This window comes from Nanorana parkeri, unplaced genomic scaffold (assembly GCF_000935625.1).
Source record: "Nanorana parkeri isolate BGI_ZX_2015 unplaced genomic scaffold, ASM93562v1 scaffold286, whole genome shotgun sequence".
Taxonomy (NCBI): Eukaryota; Metazoa; Chordata; class Amphibia; order Anura; family Dicroglossidae; genus Nanorana; species Nanorana parkeri.
In genome coordinates, this window is record NW_017306554.1 from 962,112 (window position 1) to 985,416 (window position 23,305).

Below are 23,305 nucleotides of genomic sequence, written 5' to 3' on the forward strand. Positions count from 1 at the left end.
ATATATATATACATATATACATATATACACACACACACACACACATATATATGTGTAACACATACATATATACTCCGCCAGTGTCTTATGTGTTTCTATGGCCACTACACTTCTTAGTCAATAAACATATGTCCAGTGATGCTGTTTTTATTCATAAATGTCATCAATAACTAGCTAATCAATGATTGTGTGAGAGACCCCTAAAGGCATATGTAGGAAATATTTTGAAAGTGTAAGGACTACTTGCAAACCCACCTTCCTTGCTTTCCATAGCAATATTTAGCATCTGCCTCAATTAACGCAGTCTCTCCAAGTTCCATGAGCTGCACACACAGGTCCATGCTCTAAAAAGAAAAGACAAATACAAGGTTGTTTTTTTTTTTTAGAGGTTAGCAATAGGATAAGAATGCAACCTGGACAAATAAAAATGTTTATGAGCATGATAAAGATCAGGCCAATAAAGAAGCTAGTCCTTTTACACCAAACATGTTACACTAGTACACTACTTACCCCTATAAAAGCAGCTTATGTTGTCAGTAATAGTCTTTGAGCCTACTGCACCCGATTTAAAGAATAAAAGTTCACTAAAAGGAGAACTCAAGATTATTTTTTTTAAACTGAACCCATGCATTGCGGCTACCTAGAGTACTTCATAAAAAATTAAAAAAACACCTATGCATCAAAAGGTGCATGCATCAATAGGAAGTAATACAATAAGTCACCCTTTGTGCCATGTATGTATGTAGATATAAATGCAGATGGAAGCTGCCACCGTCTAGTTATTTTTGAAGGCACAAGGACCTGGGCTGTCAGTCTCAACATCATTTGCAGACTGTATAACCTTTACACAAACTAAATAATATACATGTGTTGGTATTTTTTTTTTAACATAGAACTGTCGTAGGATACAGTTTGGCCCAAATTTATGAAGAAAGATTATTTGATATGTTTTATATTTTTCCTTTATATAGTAAAACATAAAAACCTGAGTGGTTACTAAATACTACCAAAAAAAAAGCTGTCTAAAAAATTATATAAAAGTCATTAGGGGCAGTGTTTCATGATGGAGTAACTGTAAATCAAAGTATCTGAAAACTGAAAACCCTGAAAACTGAAAAATTACCTGGACAGGAAGGGGGTGTAGCATGACGGTCATTAAGTGGTTAACATACATCATACATCCCAAAATGACCAACAATATGTACATGCTCACCTGCATGACATCACCATCTCCCAGAGTAAAAGCATAGTTGACATGTTCCTCGACGACACTGCCATTCTTCAGACTAGTCGTCAGCTTCACTGTGACATCTTGCCCTTTCTTTGGTCTGCTCTCCACTCCCTGACCCTTGATTAGAACTTTCTTTCTCAGGGCCCCATTACCTGTAGGTATAATTTTATGAAGTGAAATCTGATGATCATGCTGAATGTTATTCAGTGTAGTGTTAATTCATACACATATGTACCCAAAAAAACACATTTTAGTACAGTCTACTGAATAATGTACCAAACTAATTTTATAAGATTTCACATTATAATACAAAAATAAAAGTCAGCAAAGGTAATGAAAACAATAAAGTTAATACCACAGCTATTCATATAGCTTTACAGAACATTTGGGGAATTACTGATGTATTATCCAAATATATACTGAATATTGGGGATACTAGTAATTAGGGATGCACCGATATATCGGCCGCCGAAACTTATCGGCCGAAAATGGCACTTTTGGCATTATGCCGAAAGTGCAATTTTCTGGCCGATACAGCAGCGCTTCCCTGCTTTCTCTCCTCCCTGCTGGGCGCTGCTCTGTGTCCCAGTCACAGGCGACCGAGCGCTGCGGGAGGAGAGTGCTGTGAGCTGCCGGCGTCCACCACTCAGCCTCCTGTCACAGATCAGAGGAGAGCGGTGTGTTGGCGGAGGCAGCTGTCATTGCTGTCACGGCAGGCTGAGCTCCGCTCGCTCAGCCTCCTGTGACTCAACGATCAGTGATTGCTGAGTGATTGTAAATAATTGAGGACAAAGTATGTTTACTATATCCTCAATTATGAATGAATGGGAAGTGATCTACATCACCTCCTGCTCATTCATGATTCTGGTTATAGTAAACCTACTACCTCCAAGTTATGAATGAACAGGAACACTCAGTATAGAGGATTCCTGTTCATTTATAAGAGGGGCTGCAGAAAAAGAGACTGGGGACTCCGTGTCCTCAATCTCTTTTTCTATTTTAAATAAAAAAAGTTTTTTTTTTAACTTTAAAAGTAAAGTAAAAAAACAAAAACATTTAATAAAAATGAATAAAAATAAAAAGTTTATAAAAAATAAAATATTTAAACATTTTTTTAAAAGTTAAAATAAAAAAACATTTTCGGTTTCGGCCTGACATTTTTTTTATTTGGATTTTGACATTTTCATTTCGGCACACGTCTACTAGTAATGCAAGTGCTGTCATGAAAAAAACGCCCTCCTCCAAAAACATGTAACCTATTACAGGAAAACTAGAATGAACCTCTGCATGCAAGAAAAATGGCCACAAAACCTAAACGCAAATTCAGACAACCAACAATCCTTTCTCAGAAGAACATAAAAGGCCATGATTTACCCCATGTGTAAAGGATGGTTATCACCCCTGTCTTTTTGCCATCTGTGTCCCATCCTGAAAAAATAGGATTTTTGTACTCACCGTAAAATCCTTTTCTCTCCGTTCATTTAGGGACACAGGGAACAGATCTAGGATCATGTACTGTAGGGACGTCACAAAGCAACAGTAAGTGACAGGAAAACTCTCCCCTTTGTCACGGGAAGATGGTAAGAAGCATCCCCAATAAAAGATTTCCCTTCTTTTCCAGTTCTGACGACAACTCATATTTTTGAATTTTGCCTAACTGTGGCAGTGGTTCTCAGGACAAATAGAGAGGGAATCTCCATAAGTTGGTACACAGAGAGCAATAAAACCCAACAGGAGGTTCTTATCCTTAGTTAAAAAACTACAAATATGCTATAAGTATTATATCCTATAAGTATTAATTAGTAGTAGTTAGTAGTATATCCTATAAGTATTAAGTAATCTGGATATGATTATTTGTAGTAAAAATAAGTGCTTCGCTTTTTTTTAAAATTATTATTATAATTTTAATGATATAGATCATCACATACCCAGCAGCTTATCTCTCTCACAAGACCTGGAAGTGATGTGTAGTACATCACTTCCAATTTCAGCCTGTTGTCTTTCTGGCTGCTGTAGCCAGAGAGGAAGCTGATTAAGCAAATCTCTGCTTCATCAGCTACTTTGGGATCCCTAAGTGACCCCTGATGTCTCCATAATGAAGACCTGCCACTGTATCTGTACTATCTCATGGGAAGGGGGGTTAGCCCCCAATGTGACAGCAATAAAGTGTTACAAAAAGTTTAAAAATTAAAGTCACATGTTAAAAAAAAACAAAAACACAAAGAAATGTATTTTTAAAGCTCCCACGTACATGCACATACAAAGGCAAAACACATGTCAGGTGGGCCTACGTGCGAAAATGGCGATTACACCACACTTTATATATCACCTCAATCGTCAAAGTGCAAGCAATGACTCTAGAGCCATCAATCACAGTTAACACTAAACTGATGAGCGGTAAAAGCTTTTAGAGCCAATTTTGGGTAGGCGATTTTGAGGGCGCACGCAATTTTAGGCTTGACAGGTTTGATAACTATTTAGCTGACGTGACCCTGTCTTTTATATTTGGCCAAAAGATTGGGTAATAATACATGTTTTATAACACAATGTAGGGGAAACAGTTTTTGAAAAACATTAGTACTTTTTCTTTCTATAGTAAAACATAAAACCACAGTGGTGATTAAATACCACCAAAGGAAAGCTCCATCTGTCCCCTAAAATGATATAAAATTAATTTGGGTGCAGCACTGCATGACTGAATAAATGTCAGTCAAAGTGCCTCAGTGCTGAATACTGAAAAACTGCCTGGACAGGAAGGGGGTTTAACACCCCGGGCTTCAAGTGGTTATAGACATTGAAAAAAAAAAAAAAAATCAAAAAAAAGGAGGTGGAAGGCATTAAGAGTGTTTTTGACTTGCAAGGTTGCTTTAACTGACATTGCATGCAGATCAAAGGCCACTCCTTTAATCTGCTATGAATGAACCAGAGTATTTTCTATACAGCAAAATAGCATTGCTTCACTGTAGACTCTGTTCTCCTGGTCATTTACACAGAAGTAGAAAGAACTGCTTCTGTGGTGCTACACAAGTCCTGGTTGTCAAAATGAAAGCTGGCCTTTGCAGGTAAATGCAGCCAGGGAGATGCGGGGGAGGAGGAGGTGTAGGGCATACCATACATGCCCAAAGTATTTAGATTAAGTATTTTGGGGCGTGTAGGATGCCCAAAGCCCAGGGCTGAGAGACCCCATCACTAGACCATTAATTTATTTCACAAAAAGGTTAATTTAGATAAGAAAATGTTATAACAAACCACAGAAAACAGAATTGTGCAATGGAAAACAGGTACAGCACAAAGATGTATGGTTTAGGTTTGTAGCAAAGTAACATCATAAAGAAGCGTAGGGATAACATCATAAATATCCATATAGAAAAACTAAAAGTGGGAAGGAGCTAAGAACAGCAAGAATATATGTGCCGCCCCAACAGGGGCATAGAATATGAGATGCATAGCCTCAGTTAATATTAGCATTGTTATATAGGTTAGAATTTATATAGTGTGATTTGCCTAACTATTTTCTCATAGCTAAATCCATGTGTTATCCTATGCTGCCATCTAGTGGCCTTTTGTTGTAACAAACATGCTTTCTGTAATTATTCCTCATGTGACGATGTATTTCCCCCTAGTGTAGGCCCCTTCCTTCTTCCTGTGTGCAGTACTTCCTGTGTCATGGCACAGTTGAAAGCCACATGTAACAAGGACACACATGTAATCTGCACAGTACGTAGGAAAGGCATCATTTTCTGACCGCACAATACTATAACCGTTCAACTGCTGTTCCTATCATCTGCTGTAACCTGATGTAAAGAATAAACACCTCTTTTGAATGAATCGGTATTGACGAGTTCAGCTATCTGACGAGGATTGTCCGCAGTGAGTATATCTGCTTATACAGGCCAGGCATAGAGGTCTCAGCAAGGGATATATTTCGCTATCACAACGATCGGAGTCAGAATAATATAATCACTGCTCAACAAAGAGGGATCCAGGTGTGGGTACAGCTCATGTTAAAGTCCAAAATTAGGGGATGAAGGCCAAGACTGCACAGAAAAATCTATGAGGCAGAGATTCAAAAAGTAACCGCAGGTGAGTAGGTAAAGGTGCAAGGAGAAAAAGGGAGAGAGAGGCCAAAGTACAGAGGGAAAGAAAGAAAAGAAAAAGGTAAAAGCAAAGAAGGAGAAAGGTTTCCTGGGGGGGAAGAGTAGTCGAAAGGAGCAAATGGAAAGCAAGGATACATCAATATCTGGAGGATGCAAATATGAAATCCATTTTTGTTAGCTTTCCTCTTCATATCCTATATGAATACATATGGAAATGGCTGCCTGCTCTGTGTAAATTACAACTGAGTTCTCTGTGAGCTCCCCAGCCCCCATTTATTATGAATCAACCAAACAAGGTTGCAATGCTTGCTACCGCCCCTTTTGTCTTGCGATGGTCGTAAGCCAATTAACAGCTTGTACGATCTGCCCATCTTGGACAGGCAGATCGTACTTGCGATCATCAAAAGCCCACCCCGCTGAGGGGCGGGCGTCCGATGACCGCAATGCTGAACGTTCAGCAGTTGTCGAACAAGCAGGCTAGAAACCCGCTGACAATCGTACGATTCTCGGCGGGTTTTCTAGCATGCTGGTTCGACAAAAGACGTGCGACAGTACAGTAAAAACGGTCGCACGCCTTCCATACACCTTGCGATTATCGTACGATTGCGGGATTTCCCGCGATTATCGTATGATAAATCGCAAGGTGTATGGACACCTTTAGAAGAATCAAGCTGGGCGCAGGGCTGTTGGTGGCTGTTTGCTGGGTTTTTGGAAGCAGATATCTCAGGTGTGCAGTCACTATGTTTATTTTGCTTCAGGTTATAATTCTCCTTCAATTACCAGTACATTTTGGTGTAAACAGTAATTACTGACCTGTACAAGGTAAATTAAAGATTGTAAAATGTAACATTTAAAAATAAGAAATACTGGCAAGGGAAAAAATATTGAATGCGGGGAAAATATACCGCATGTTCTTTTGGAAGCGCATTAGATTACACACTGCATTAACTAGGATGTTTTTCACTCACAGTTATGCCTATCCTTAGTTTCTGAGAAATTCTTATGATATCCCGTTTCTAGCTTTGCTCAGAGTAATCAATTTTAAATTGTAGTGTAGATTATTAATGAATGCCAGACTTCTGTGCAAAATGAACAGGTAGCTTAACCTACTGCCAAAGAGACCAGCAAAGGAACAATCCCCTCACATCCTACGTGCTGGAATGCCTAGTCCCTCTCCATAAATCAGATTGCCTGAGAACTTTGATCTATCATGCAATTACAGCCGTGTCACAGCATACTGTACATAATTCCTCACTTCTCCTGCAGGTGGACACAAGCCACCAAAAAATGCTAGCAACAGGGGTTTTGATTTTAACACTGCAGCTCTACAAAAATAAAAAAATTGCCATCTAGCCTGGATGTTTTTTCTGTGGAATACCGGGTTTGAATTACAAAACAGAAAACAAACCAGACCATTTAATAAGCACTATAAAGCATAGTCAATGAGTCTATGAACAGAGCAAGCAATTCAGACTAGAGAGGAGACCAGGCCATCATTTAGTCTTTTAGCGACCATAATAGGTAGAAAACAGAAGGCAAATGAAGTTAACATGACCATGACACAAGTAGAGAAGAAAAACATCTAGGGAAAGATACAAGGAAAGCAGTGAAGAAAGTGGGTAGGGATAACAGGGAAAAGAGTATTAGCGAAAAGGAGAGCTATCCAGTGCATAACACCATTTTAAAATTTCAGGATCAGAGATGTGTCCTAAGTGCTGCCCAACATGGTGCCCAAGCTAGCCAAGAGATGGTCCATTAGTCTAACTTCCTTCATCCAATTCAGTAAATCATAAAAAGAAAGGGGAGTTGTTTGTTTCGATTTAGTGGTCATCAGGCAGTATGCTGCCGTACGAATATGGAGTAACAGTTCTCAAATTCTTTTCTACACCTCAAACTGGGAAACCCAATAGGTGTGTCAAATGATCTAGAGCCTTGCTTCTCAACTGGTGGGTCGTGACCCAAAAGTGGGTCGCGACCCCATGTCCAGGGGGTCGCCACATGCCTTCCACTTTTCTAGGTGAGAGGCTCCTCTGCCTCCCCCTAGAGAAGCACTGTCGGTTCTCGCACCAAGCAGCCATTCAAAAATATGATGCCAGGTGCCGAGTGTCGACTTGAGGTGGGGTGAGGTGGAGCTATGCCCACGAGGGAGCTCCATCCATATGTGCATTGCATACGGCTCATCACATTCTGGCTCCCGGTACCTCTAAGGGCGTGCACGGGAGCTTTACAAGCAATACACATATGGATGAAGCTCCATCGCAGCACAGCAGCCCACACTTGTCCCCAGGTTGAGGATCCAGTCCAATTTCCATAATGGCAATCCAAATGCAACTCCCACCCACAGTTCAATCGCCTGCACCGGAAAGCGCAGTACCGCAACATGGAACATTGCAGAGCAACTTGGGTCACGACTTAATGACCGAGGACAAGTGTGGGTCACAAGGTTACACAGGTTGAGAACCACTGATCTAGAGATATAGAAGCTCAAGCCAATTTTGAAAGCAAGGCACTAGCTACCCCCCACAAAAATGTGGTGTAAGGGAAAGGTCACTAAACATTATATAATGTGCCCAATGCTGAGTGGCAATGCCAGCACAGTTTGCTGGATGTAGGATATATAGAATGCAGTAAATCTGCAGTATAATACATTAAGAATTGATATGCCTTCCCTTTAACCTTTTCGCTGCCATGCCCTCCGGACCACTTTACACTTCAGCTGGCCACAACATTTATGCTATTTTTCCCATTGTTTTGATTTTCTACTGCTGCATTGCTAGCGTTTGCAAAAGACCCCCCCAAACCATATATTTTCTGAAAGCACAGGGCCAGTAGAATAAAAAGATAGTACTACTAATTTTATAGGTCCTGAGATAATTGCGCAAATGTTTATCTAATCAATATTATACCAATAAAAATACACACGATTAAGTTGTTAAAAGCACATGAAAATCTGTATCAGTGCACAAAAAATACTTTTCTGATTAAATCTAAAATATAAAACTGTATTGAATTAATTAATAACAAATATTTGTACATTTTAAATTGCACCTTTTTGCGAAACGGTAAAAAAATGAAGCAATGCAAAACTGTAAATAGGCGACTTTATGTTTGAGCACTGTGCTGGTGTATGTGTTGTGATTAAATGATACAGGCGTACATTTAATCGCAAAACACAGCGTATCAATGCACAACGATGCGTCACAACACTTTACCATGCGCTGCCACAGTTAAATAAATGTTATTTTAAAAAGGAAAACAAAAAAAATCAAGCACTGCGTTTTGTTATACAGGGGTGTGGAAATTTTAGAAAAAACTACTTGTCCCAAGGACTGAAGCGGGGGCCGAATCTACTTGTCCTTCATGGCAATCTACTTGTCCTGATACAAAAAAAATTAATTTTAACCAAAACCGTATTTAGTAGTGCTAAGAAGCACTTCTCATTGGTCAGTGCCGTCAGGTGACTGCGTTGACCAGCGAGTGTTTGCAATTTGCGAGCGAAATTCAGAATACATGGAACAGGTACAGATAGTAGACCCATACTGGTGGACGGGAAGGACTGTTTGCCGAAAGGTAAGTATAGTGGGAGGGAGATTTGTGTGGGTAATTCCATTTTCCCAAATTACTTGGGAAAGTGAATATACCCTTTAGGGTTGGTGCAGACTTAGGGGATTCCCAGGACGTGCGATCGTGTGCGGTGGCATACAGCGGTTGCATCAACATGTATGGGGTTACATCTGCGTGGCAATCGCTGAAAAAAGGTAGATGTACCTATTTTCACGACATGCACCTCGCAGCGTTTTCAACCGTGATCATGTGGGATTGGCCCGGGCGGCATTGCAGCAGGAAAACGCGCAATCTGCCTGGCACGACTGGGATGCATTTAGTTACAGTTTTTATTATTTTTTACTTTTTCATTTTAACTATTTAAAAAAAAAAACATAACTGTATTGCTATTACACAGGGGATACAAATCCCCGGTGTGATAGCTTTTGGAGGTGACAGGTTCTCTTTATTGACCCTGCACCTCCAACACAGGAGTTCTAGCACAGCACTGTGCTAGAACTTCTGTGATAGGAACGAGCAGCGGCCGCCAGGGACAGAGGATGAGAGAGGTGACAGAGCCCGTCACAGCTCCACCATCCGGCTTTGTCACTGCTCCACGCCCCCCGCCGCGTCACGGCTCCATGCCATCCGCTCCGTCCCCAGTTCTCAGCGCTCCGTCCCCAACCCCCGCTGGACGGAGGCCTGCTACTTGTCCATAGCAGAGCTGCTACTTGTCCGTAGCAGGGCTAAAATAGTGACACAACAACTTGCCCGGCGCCCGGAACTACATGTCCCGGGCGTCGGGCGATACGAATTCCACACCCCTGACGGCTCCCTCCTCCACCCCCCGCCCACTACAGCCGCCCATTTCTCCTCGGATCTACATTGCCTCAGCCCATACAGGTGGGGAAGAGCAGCGGTTTCCGAGAAGCATGGAGCAGCTCGAGGCTGGGAGGAGGGGACAGATGCCGGCGGCGGCAGTGCTGGCGCGTGGGTGGGGTACCTGGAATTTCGTTAATAGTTCTGAACCGTTCTGATATAAGTTCATGGTCACTAAAGCGACCGTGAGCTTACCGCAAAAGGGAGAAAGCCACCGACGTATGGCATTCTGAGCTGGCCAAAGTTGTGTTCTGCAGTATGCCATACGGGGGCAGGGAAAGGGTTAAATGTTCTGCATATAAAGCTCTTCTTCACGAAAAGTACTAAACGTTTTGTATATATCAGAAATCAAAGACTTCCTAGAGGCTTCCACCCTACAGCTTGTCTCAAAGGGGGTAAGTGCATCGCAGTTTGTTGCATATGCGGCTGTGTAGGCACAGACCAGTCAGGGTGCCCATGCTGACCCCCAAAATCACCTACATTGGGCATGTGAGCATCAGAATTGGACCGTGGAGCAATGGAAGAAGGTGGCCTGGTCTGATGAAACACATTTTCTTTTACATCACGTGGATGGCCAGGTGCGTGTGTCGCTTACCTCGGGAAGAGATGGCATCAGGGTGCACTATGGGAAAAGGCAAGCCGTTGCAGGCAGTGTGATGCTTTGGGCAATGTTCTGTTGGAAAACCTTGGGTCCTGCCATTCATGTGAATGTTACTTTGACATGCATCACCTACCTAGACATTGTTGCTGAGCAAGCACACCCCTTCATGAAAACAGTATTCCCTGATGGCAGTGGCTTGTTTCTGTAGGATAATGTGCTCTGCCACACTGCAAAAATTATTCAAGAATGGTTTGAGGAACACAACAATGAGTTTAAGGTGTTGACTTGGCCTCCAAATTCTCTAGCTCTCAATCCAATTAAGCATCTGTGGGATGAACTTGAAAAACAAATCTGATCCATGGAGGCCCCCACCTCAAAACTTATAGACTTAAAGAATCTGTTTTATGGACGACCTGGTGCTAGATACCACAGCATACGTTCTGAAGTCTAGTGACGGTCATGCCTCGACGGGTCAGGGCCGTTTTGGTGGCAAAAGGTGGACCTACTTAATATTAGGCGGGTGGCCATAATGTTATGGCTGACTAGTGTACACCTCCAATTCTAAAAATGTTGGGATGCTGTGTAAAATCTACATAAAAACAGAATGCAATGATTTGCAAATCTCATAACCCATATTTTATCCACAATAGAAAACATATCAAATGTTTAAATTGAGAAATGTATGTATGCATATTTGAGTCATCCTTGTACTGTGGAAATGTCTGTGCACAGTATATACAGTATGGGGGAATTTATCAAAACTGGAGCAGAAAAAATCTAGAGCAGATGTACATGGCAGAGAGAGAGCTTCTCTCTTCAGTTTGTTCAGTTAAGATTTGTAAATGAAAAGAGAAAAGCTGATTGGTTGCCGTGCACAGCTGCTCCCGTTTTGATACATTCCCTTCTATGTGTTTAAGAAATATCTACAAACACACACATATACATAGATTTTATTCCTCAGAATGTGCACATAAAATAAAGATATATTAAATGCTTGTAATACGATGCCTTCACAAAGTTTAATGAATGAGACTGTCAATATATCTGAACTTTTCTGCTCCAAGACACTGCATCATGCCTAATTCTATGTTTCCAGATAAACATTGGTGGAGCTGCTAATGAGGTCCCAGCTCAGGGATCCCTAAGCCCCAGTCTTGTTATTCCAACTGTGGTTAATAACTAGATTTAAAGCTGCCCAAGCCTTTTTTCACCTGTCCTTAAGCATGCATCATTTCCCCATATCCTGCTGTCTTACTCCTGCAAATGCCGTCTGTCCTCACTGGCTCGCCAAACTATTTTGGCATCTCGTAAATCACCTCCTCCAGTCACGCTTGTTGCCTGTAATGGCTTCCTCTGGGCCTCCTATATTTCACCTGGGTGACAGCTAATATATTCCCAGCATCATGGCTCAGTGCTGAAACCCATGGCAAGCCGAGTATTAATGACTTTCTGAATAGAAATAATCATTGACTCCTACTCCCCCTGGTGTCTCTGGATCAGATCACTTGCAGTCTGGGGCATTTGTGCATTATTTAACGCTGCTTCATTAGGAAAACACTTAAAGAATAACAGACTGCAGAAAGAAAGTCTGTTTAGGGGGAATATCTTGCATTTAAAGAAAAGGTAATGGCAAATTTAAGGGCACTAGCACTTGCTCAGCTAAATTTTTCCCCAATATATTGTGAAAAGGTAAATTTAGGAACCACAACTAAAAGATATAAATACTATATTAGTGCACAAACACAATAAAGGTAACTCAACATTTACACAAATCATTGTTTGACAAATAAAAACAATATACTGTAACAAAAGTTTTCTAGCACTAACAGCAAAATTAAAATACATTCTTTATGAAACAGGGAAGCCAAGATCAATTTTACCTAAACTCACTGTTTAAAAGTCAGATTCAGTTTGCCAAAGTTAAAAGTTATGGGTCAAATGCAGCCTTTGCTTCTTCTGAAATGCAAGGACATGTTTCAGTCAATCTTTTTATATTCTTGGTTAATCAGCTGCATAACAACTCTAATTCGGGAGGCTACAGTAGGCACTTTAAGGCCTTGTTCACACCAAGCGCGGAGCAGGTGCAGAGCAGAGCAGTTACAGACTGGAGAAAAACTGCGTCCAATGTATTCCAATGTAATTTTTTGCTCCAGTTCACATCGCAGCGTTCAGTTCCAGAGCAGGTAAAAAACTGCAGCAGGCCCTATTTTACCTGCTCTGGAACGCATGCAAACGCCTGGAACGCACTGAAAGCCCATTTTAAACTAAAAAAATATTTTTTTTTTTTACCAAAAACGGCCCGGAACGCATCAAAAACGCGGTAAAAAACGCAGCAATAACGCGGCAGAACCCACTGCACTGCATGTGCAGAAACTCATGCAGATCTGCTCTGCATTTGGTGTGAACAAGGCCTTAGGCATGCTAAAAAAAGATTGATGCTATTGAGAGATCACTTTGTTGTGTCTTAGGGCCTGTGCACACGACGTCCTTTTTCTGTGCTGACCTGATTCGTATGCTCCTCCACTAAAAATGCATCCCAATGTATCCCTGTGTGTTTTACCGTTCAGGTTACGACAGAAAAATACTGCATGTCACATTTTGTATGGTCAGGAAACGCAAAACGCGTAAAAACGCACTGCAGCTAACATACTGACAGCATCAAAAACGCGGCAAAAACACATAGCACCGCGTCTGCAGATCCGCACCTGATCCGTAAGGTTTTGATTGCTGTCTGTGTCCCCGTTAGCGAGATATACTCTAACTATCCTGATCACCAAATGTCACCAGGAATGAATGGGAGAGTAAATCCAAAATTCTGAGTTGCCACCCGAACAGGGATAGAGGGAAAATCTTCCAGTGTGTGCAACCCGTGTTCCTGTGACAACTGTCTAAATTGATTTCTCTCTCTTTTGGCAAGATATCACCTCACTTCCTGTGGAGTCTACAGGACAGGATTGTGTCTACAGGTGCATTGTGCTGCACTGCATTTTTGAAATTACTGTATTGTCGGGAATGACAAGATACAGGTCTACTCTACGTACTCAAGACACAGGATAAAGGGACCCTTTTTCTATGTGCTGTCAGCCACTTTGTGGAAAAGCAGTACCCTGAAGCTTTTGCCTTAAAGGATAACTATGAGGTGAGTGCTTCTCACTCACCTCATAGTTCTAGCCGAACTGTGACAATGAGACTGTCACAGGTCGGCTCAGTAGATCGGGAGGTGAGCGAACATATACTGGCGTTCGCTCACCTCTCGATCCTGTCACGGCTCTCTGCCATGACAGGGGAGGGGCTGGATTCCCCCCTCTCCGATCCGTCAGCGCTGACTGGCGGAACGGACGGGGGAGGGGGCGGGTACAGCTGGCTCTGCCTCTAGATAGGCAGAGCCAGCTGTCACTCACGCAGCTGGGCGGATCTCGACATCAATGTCGGGATCCACTCCGGCGTCTCAGTATACCGCGAGCTGTAGCTCGCAGTATACTGAGCTTAGGGTAACGGGAGGACAGTTTTTTTTTGTTTTTTTTACTGGAACGCATCAAAAACGCGGCCAAAACACACTGCATCAGTAGCACTGCGTCTGCAGATCCGGACCTGATCAGGACCTGAAACTCATGTGAACAGGCTCTAAAGGTTTGCGTTAATGAGAAAACTGTTACTGCATGTTTTCCCTATTTTGCTCTAATTTGGTGCCAGAGGTGACAGCTTGAAGTAAATGTCTGCAGAAGCATCAAATCTATTTTTTTCTCAGTTTTTCAGTCACAATATATGGCAAATCGACATTCACATTCCATGTAGGCTGTCACAAATGGTAGAAACTAACTTATTGTTTTATCTGCTACATTTAGGAAAGAGGCTAATAGTCCAGAATTAAGAAACAGTATAAAACTGTACTTGAACTGAAGTGCTACAAGATACAGGTTAAAATTTAAACTGTGTGAAGGCTTATGAAAGGGTTAGCTATCTATGTGAAGTTTTCAATTTCAACAGTAGGAGGGAATACTTTCTTTTTCTTTTTTTTTAAAGTGAATAGGGCTGCAACTAATGATTATTTTCATAAATTGATTAGTTGGATGATTATTTTTTCGATTAATTGGATAAAAAAAATGAAATACCATCCTTAATTTTAAATAAAATACACAAATGCAGTGTTACAAACAAAGCTTAAAATAAAAAAAAAGCATGCACCATTTTTTACAATCACACTGCACTGGAACACACAGCATTGCGGTACCGTGCGTTCCAGTGCGGGTGATCACACTGTGGGTGAGAGGTACGTTTGGGTGCCATTGAAATGAATGGCACTGCAACACACCTCCCGCAGCAGAATTTGTTAGGCTGACACCGAAAATTACTTTTTTTCCTACCTTTATAATTTTTTTTCTTCAAATAATTGTATTGTAAGCACATGGCTCTTAAATAACTTCAGCCAGGGAATGACAGCTGCCAGTGGCAAGATTCCGCAGAGGGCAGATGAATGTAAATACAACAGGTAGTGGGCTGATGCAATAGGCAGCCTGCTATTGGCCATATCAAATTGCAATAGTAGGCTGGCTATTGCACCCAATAGCCAGCAAAGAGCTAGGGGATCCAAAGAACTAATCAATAATGAGAATAGTTGACAACTATTCTTATTGTCGATTATCGATTAGTTGGTTGCAGCCCTAGAATATAATTTTAGCGTTGTATTTGTACAATGTGTATTTATGGCTACTAGATAGAGCACAACAATTGGGCTCTGTGAATGTTTTATAAATACACCCCTAAGTGTGAGGCGCTTCATCCTTGCTGCCTATACTTGCTGCCTATACTTCAAAGTATGTCGCCAGAGTTTTTCAACTGACCTCCTTCAGCTCTCTCTCTTTCCACACAATTACTTTTGTAAAACATTAACCCAGTCATCCCCCACACACACACACCCGTGACATGTCTGCAATGTCTGTGATCTGCCTCAAAAGCATGTTCATCAACATGATGAATATTTGCTCTCTCTGTGCATTAAGCCCTCTGCATCCTGCCCCCAGCATGTAAGCAGTAAACCCTTGACACACAATCCCCAGCTCTGGTGCATTAATCCCTCAGTGTCCTGTCTCAAGCATATGTGACAACCCCTCAACACACTTCCCTCAGCACTCATTCCCCAGTGGAGGTGTTAGGAGGCATGTGAGCAGGTATGCTCACACAATTCCCCACCACCACTTTCCCAGTATAACCTGCTTTAGCTTTAGCAAGCCGTTTCCTGCACATTCATTTTGAACTCTATTTTTCCTTTGTAAAACCCCATGTGAAAAGCTACCTAATAATTAGTCAGTTTTGTGAATGGGTGCCTAAATTCATTATTCATTAGGTTTGTTCAGTCAAGCTTTGAACATGAAAGATAGAAGCTGATTGGTTGCCATGAGCAACTGCTGCAGATTAATGTCTGCTCCAGTTTTATAAATTCCTCTTAATGTCAATGCTAATGCTACCTGCTAGTTGTAGAGTTGTAGCAAGTGTCAGACTTAGGCTGGGTTCACACCTGGGCATACTATAGGCGCGTTTTTTCGTTCAGTGAAACGCGTGTTTGACACTCGTTTTTATACCTCCCTGGCGGTATGATTTTTTTCCCCCTTTATTTTATCTATCTTTTTTCATTTTTTTTTTTACTTTTCAAAGTTCCCGCCGGTTCCACCCCCTGCGACGCGGACACTTGCAAGGGACGGAACCCGGAAGACGGCAGCGGCCGGAGGACACAGCGGGGATCGTGGACAAGGTAAGACCTACGCTGTATTCCAGAGTGTTGCTCAGGGTTCTTGCTTTGTGAACCCCGAGCCACACTCAGGAATACCAATGGATATGCGCTGAAATACGCCCCAAAGAAGCTCCTTTACTTGTTTGGGTGTAGGGAACGCCCTTGTGGGAACCATGCCCATAGGAAATTATGGGATTTCACTTGCTGAGCGTTTTTCAGCGCTTCAATCAGCGCTGAAAAACGCCCAGGTGTGAACCCAGCCTTAAAGAGGAACTTTACCCATATTTTTAAAACAACAAACACACCTTTAGAAATGTTTAGTAATGACAATTTATAAACGCATAATTATAGATAATTGCCGGCTTTGTATTCTTTGCATACCTTGTTTCTCTTTTCTTTCCCAGTCTTCTGGCACTGGCCATGTTAACTAAGGGCAGGTTACTAGATCTTACTTTACTTCCTGAAAATATGGCACATTTTACTAGACATGTGACCAGGACATGTGACCATGCACATCATCTCAGGGTGATCTCAGATTACAGATGAGATTTCCCAGCAATGCTCTGCTGCTGGCTGCACTATCTGGCCATATACTTTTAAAAAACCCCTCATGTAGAGGGAAATGCGTCAAGGCAAGTGGCTATTACAGCCTGTGGAGCCATTTTTGTTTGCCTGTGGAATAGACTATCTTTACAGCAAATATTCAATATACTACCTATGAGCCATAAAACATATGCAAGGACGTCTGCTTTCACAAAACAAGGTTTCACCTTTGAACAATCCAGTGTCCGTTAAGAACCGGGACCTGGGCAAGAATCATACAATATATATGCTCTATATGTGCAACAGTAAGATTCTATAGACTTCTTTTGTGAAGTGCGATATCATATAGCACCTTGAAGTATTGGATGTACACTAGGGGGCAGGGAACCCCCAGCCCCTCAGGATGTGTGACATACTGTGAATCACCCTTTTGAATATATATGACAAGGTGAGGTGTCATGACAAAATAGGATTGGTCCAACAGATCCCATCTTGAGATACATGCATATGTGAATGTACAGAAGAGACCGTGCCCTATTGACAACATTAAGGACTCACTGGAAGTTTATAAAAGATCCAAATACACATGATGGCCTGCATGCGTTGTTTACAAATGAATACAGGAAATGCCTACAGTACTGGACTTTTCATCCACAAATGTGGTGGAAACCATAGCAATGAAGGGCATTGATATATGCTAAACAGAGTAATCTATATGGAGCATTTCTGAGTCACATGCACACTATGCCCACAAGAGTCAATTCATTGTTTCCTGGATTTACAACTTTCAGTCCTACAATAGGCTCTACAATCCAAATTGGCATACACATCAGTTGTTCCACCTCTTCCAAAATGATTTCAAGTCTTTCCCTGTTTGCAAACAAATTATATTCCTAGAGATAGCATTTGCAGCACCAGGATATACAGTATCCTGGAAATATTAGTAATTATTGGATGGTTCATAGTGGCTCCACAGGCATGCTGGGGATATTTTAAATGTTTTTAAGCAAGGGGGGTTTATGTCATGTTTGTCATATTTTGGTTTATTTATGAAGTACATTAAAATTGTGACAATTGTTCATATATGTGTGGCGAGACTTTTGTGGCTTTGAGTACCACTGGTACTGGAGGTCTGAACATTTTGTTTCTATTCAATGCTTTGCTGATATAACCTTCCCAGGATGCTTGGGCACAAATATAATTTGTGCCAGAACTGGACCAGGAAGTAGATGAACTGTATTTGTAAGTAAATAAAAAACAAGTTTTTTTAACTAATTAATGTAATATGATTTTAGATCAGGATGCATGCTGATGTGACTTTTAGTAAAGGGGGTAAAGGTTCGCTTTCAGTAGGGATTCTATTACTGAAATCCCTGAAGTTTATAAAATCATCAACCTGTTTGGTAGGATGTCAACAATGGACAGTGATCACAAATCAGTAAAATTGCTTTCAAAGGGAAAAAGCCCATTCACATTGTCAGGAGGGAGCCATGATTCTATAGGCTGTTTGCCATCCTCATGGGAGGAAGGTCTGAAACACTGTGGGGGGAATTTAGCAAAATGTGGAGCAGCTGTGTCTGGCAATCAGGGTCTCCCTTCAGTTTATTCAGTTAAGATTTGAAAATGCAAGAGAGAGCCGATTTGTTGCCATGCACAGCTACTCCAGATTTTGTCCGCTCCAGCTTTGATGAATTCCCCTCTATGTGTATATGAAAGTCATTTGCAGCTGTAATAGTTTTAAAATATCCTATGCCTGGAACAGCAGGCTTATCCCCTCAACTTTACTCAATGACTACAAGTCATTATCTGATTGGGAAAGATGGAGAGGAGAGGTGTATGACATCATGATCTACCCTTGTCCAATCAGAGAATGCCTAGTATTCATTAAAATAATGAATGAATGACTGTCTATACTTACTGTAAGAGACAGGAAGTCGCTGCAGCACTGCTGGAAGATTGAAAGGGCACACTGTATATAGCGCAGACTACAAATGAAAATCTGAGCATCCCCTGCAGCCATCTGGACATTATATATGAATTATTACATTTTTTTTTCTGTCGTTCCGCTTACCATAATCAACATTGTCTTAAAAGATCTAGAGGCCAGGTTTCTGCATTGTATCTTAGGTTAACACAGTACACAACATCCAGAAAGTGTCACAATGGAGTCCAGTGCCTGAGGGTCACATTCCAGAGTAGCCCCACAATTGTCCAGGTACAACCTTCAAAGTTATTGATGAGGATACATCGATCCAGATAGCTGCTAGAAACTAACTCAAGCACCAATTGAAACCACCAATGAAAAAATATCTGCGGCGTAAAAAGTGTCTTGACTGAAAGAAAAATATAAAGAAGAAAAAAGCTATTGAAAATATGATGAGTAAGAATCAACTTACCTAAAACATCTACCCAATCTTCTTCTGGTCCATTTTCAAGTACGTCATGGGACTTTTCCTCTTTTTCATCATTCTGAGTTTTCTCCTTTTCCTGGCCCTCAACAGTTTCCAATAGTGGGAGATCACTCAGATCATCATCATCATCATCATCATCATCTTCCCCAGTACTGTCAATTATTTCAAACTCTTCAGTGCTGTCCAGAAGGGATGTCCTGGCTCTTGTTTTTGACTCATTTTCAGAAAACTGTGCACTGTCAGATCCATCATCATGTGTTGGTGAATCATCTACATTGCAGTGTAGTTCATCTGCAGAGGCCATCCTCTGGATGAAGATATGAGGATGAAACCTAGAAGGAAAAAAAAAATATTCAGAACACTCCCTTTTTGTGAAACATGTTTTGTTCCTAGAGTCTGACCACATGCTACCCTACAATTAACCCAAAACCATTTTCTGTCAGGCAAAGTTTGATCCTGTGGGGACACTAAGGGGTGTTTTTTAGGGATGCACCGATATATCGGCCGCCGAAACATATCGGCCGAAAATGGCACTTTTGGCATAAAGCCGAAATGCCATTTTCCTGCCGATACATCGGCGCATCCCTGATTTCTTTCCTCCCCACTGGGCGCTGCTCTGTGTCCCAGCGAGGAGGAGAGAAACTGTGGTAGCCGGCCGAGCGCTGCGGGAGGAGCGGCCGTAGTCTCCTCCCACACCGCTCAGCCGCCTATCACAGTCCGGCAGAGCGGTGTGGGGGCGGAGACAGCGCTGTCACAGGAGGCTGGGCTTTCCTCTCTACACCGCTCGATCAGCCTCCTGTGACAGCGTGTCAGAGAGAAAAGCAAGGTACACACACTCAGCGATCAGTGATCGCTGAGTGTTTGCTGATAATTGAGGATATGGTATGTTAACTATATCCTCAATTATGAATGAATGGGGGTTATGTATATCACTCACATTCATTCATAATTGTAGTTATAGTAAACATGCCATGTACTCATGTTATCAATGAACAGGAATCCTCTATGAGTGTTCCTGTTCATTGATAACAGGGGACACAGAAATTCTGTGTTCTCAATCTCTTTTTCTGTGTCCCCTGTTATCAATGAACAGGAATCCTCTATGAGTGTTCCTGTTCATTGATAACAGGGGACACAGAAATTCTGTGTTCTCAATCTCTTTTTCTGTGTCCCCTGTTATCAATGAACAGGAATCCTCTATGAGTGTTCCTGTTCATTGATAACAGGGGACACAGAAATTCTGTGTTCTCAATCTCTTTTTCTGTGTCCCCTGTTATCAATGAACAGGAATCCTCTATGAGTGTTCCTGTTCATTGATAACAGGGGACACAGAAATTCTGTGTTCTCAATCTCTTTTTCTGTGTCCCCTGTTATCAATGAACAGGAATCCTCTATGAGTGTTCCTGTTCATTGATAACAGGGGACACAGAAATTCTGTGTTCTCAATCTCTTTTTCTGTGTCCCCTGTTATCAATGAACAGGAATCCTCTATGAGTGTTCCTGTTCATTGATAACAGGGGACACAGAAATTCTGTGTTCTCAATCTCTTTTTCTGTGTCCCCTGTTATCAATGAACAGGAATCCTCTATGAGTGTTCCTGTTCATTGATAACAGGGGACACAGAAATTCTGTGTTCTCAATCTCTTTTTCTGTGTCCCCTGTTATCAATGAACAGGAATCCTCTATGAGTGTTCCTGTTCATTGATAACAGGGGACACAGAAATTCTGTGTTCTCAATCTCTTTTTCTATTTTAAAAGGGAAATATCAGGGGTCTGTTTAGACCCCTAATATTTCCCCAAAGCCCCTAAAAGTAATGTAAAAACTAAAAATATTTAATAAAAAAATGAATAAAAATATAAAAACAGTAAAAAGTTTATTAAAAATAAATAGAAATAAAATATTTAAAAAATGTGAAAAAATTAAAATAAAAAACATTTTCGGTATCGGTTTCGGCCTGACAAATTTTTTTTATTTCGGTTTTAAAACTGATGCCTGCGGTTAGCAGGACATCTATATACAACTAGACAGATAGCGTATCACAGTAATGGAAAGGCACAGGATTGGCACCTCTAGTATTTTTATAAATCTTCCTTGCTATAGCATCTATAAATGCTATTTGCATGGCATTCCTACCACTAGATGGAGCTACTACTGTTGATCTTACATCAGTATCTATCTTACACAGTATATACTGTGCTGCTCATTCGCAGCAGGTAGTGTTCACATAATGTAATACAATAGAAAATTGCTAGAAGCAAGGGAAGAAGAGCACGTTGGACTGCAGCAGAGCGATCGTGGTTCTTGCACAGAGCATAACAGTCCTTCTCTGCAGTAAAATGAGAGGCAAGGACTTACTGGGGCTGAAGGAAAATGTAAAATGTAGACATACAGTATAACGCTGTTTTATTGCACCTTATTTTATTTTTAACATTTGCTCTAAGAATTATATTGAGCTTTAAAGCTTATTCTGCTGACTGGAAAGAAGACCATATAATAATTATATGCAACACTTTTTATTTACCTGACTAAACAACATATACAACATATAATTAAAAAAATATATAGTCCTGATCGTAATACATAAAATATGCAAAACTACCACAGATTGCCAAAGATGTGAGTGCATCTAAAAATCTGCTTGAACCTTGATTATAGCTTTGCAATGCATGTTAAGGGTTATGCTTTTCACCTTTAGCTTGAGCTAAACTAGCTTAAAAGGAGAACTATGTGGTGAGTGCTTTTCACTCACCTCATAGTTCTAGCCGACCTGTGACAATGACACTGTCACAGGTCGGCTCAGTAGATCGGGAGGTGAGCAAACGAACACATACAAGCTCTCTGCCGTGACAGGTGAGGGGCTGGATTCCCCCCTCCCCGCTCCGATCCGCCAGCGCTGACTGGCGGATCGGATGGGGGAGGGGGCGGGTACAGCTGGCTCTGCCTCTAGATCAGAGCCAGCTGTCACTCACGCAGCTGGGCGGATTCAGACATAATTTAGGGATCGGCTGCGGCGTCTCAGTATACTGTGGCGTCTCAGTATATATACTGAGCTTAGGGTGACGGGAGGACGCTAGTTTGTGTCCTCCCATTACCCTAAGGAGAACTATAGGGAAAAGCCTTAACCCCATAGTTATCCTTTAAGCAAAACTTGTCAATATAATGTCATTCTCTGCATTATCCTTACTTCTGGATAGGCACAAGGCAATCAAAAGTAGAATGCACCACTACCAGACACCTTACCTTATTGTAAAGAGTTGGACACAGATGTGATGAGGTGGAAAAAATTATACCATTAAAATAGAAGTAAGCATTTTGACATTTAATTGCAATTTGAGATTTTGCTAAATACATAAAAACCCTTTTAATGAACAGGACAGGCCAGCATGATTAAACTATATGATGGCCAATAGATATTTTCCTATTAAAAACACATAAGTCTGTTTTTAAACTATTCTATGTGCCCCAAACCACCTGTATGACAGCTATTTTGCTGAAATAATTTGTGTAAACATTACATATTTTAATGTCTACATTTATGGCTAAAGTTTATACTTTAATGATTAGGGTTCCCAAGGAAGACTGGCAACGCTGGAAAAAAATTATGTTATATTCAGTAATTGCTTGGAAATCATAGCAGTCTGTCTTAAAGCACCTGAAATATTACAGTGGATATTATGTTACAACTGCCAGATTTCAGATTTAGAAGCACTGAATACGTTAAAGATTTTTCCCAGCTAATTAATGAATTTAATGGTTCATAAAGAGTTCTTTGTAATAACAAGTTCCAGCATTTTACCTCTGAATTTCTGTTCATTTCCTCCTGTAGAAATTTTATGTAGGGCAGTTTCAAATTAAATTACATTTCATGGCTTTTTATAGAAATAAGAACATTTGGTAAAAAAAAGCCAAGCAATTGGAAGCTAATGTTCCAAAAGAGTTGAGTATTTTAACACCTTAAATTGTGTGAATATTCACTTCAGTTATCCAATAATGCCAAAATTGAATTCCTGTTTACTTATTTCTTCAGAACATGATTAGAGAATTGAAGTGAATATTCACACACATAAATGTGTGAAAACTCATCTTTTTTAGTAAATCAGCCTCTTGGTGATTTGGAAGAAACCGCCAAACGTAGAAGAAATCTATTCTAATAGAAATATAGGCTACTGTTCATGACCGGATTGGCTGTCTGTGGCTTCTATACTTTGAGTCACTATCCCAAAATAAACAAGTATGCAGTAAAGTCATAACTCCTGATCTGCATACCCGTG

At 41.0% G+C, this 23,305-nt stretch overlaps 1 protein-coding gene across 1 annotated transcript in view; it reads right to left on the reverse strand.

Annotated features, from left to right (window-relative positions):
- Window positions 1–23,305, reverse strand: part of FKBP8 (FK506 binding protein 8) — a 67,057-nt gene that overhangs the window by 28,315 nt on the left and 15,437 nt on the right. Inside the window, exons 2-4 of the mRNA XM_018557484.1 lie at window positions 19,019–19,365; window positions 1,214–1,383; window positions 256–344 (exon numbers count right to left, since the gene is read on the reverse strand). Coding sequence (XP_018412986.1) covers window positions 256–344; window positions 1,214–1,383; window positions 19,019–19,337 — 578 coding nt within the window. The 5' untranslated portion in view covers window positions 19,338–19,365. The remainder of the gene's footprint in view (window positions 1–255; window positions 345–1,213; window positions 1,384–19,018; window positions 19,366–23,305) is intronic.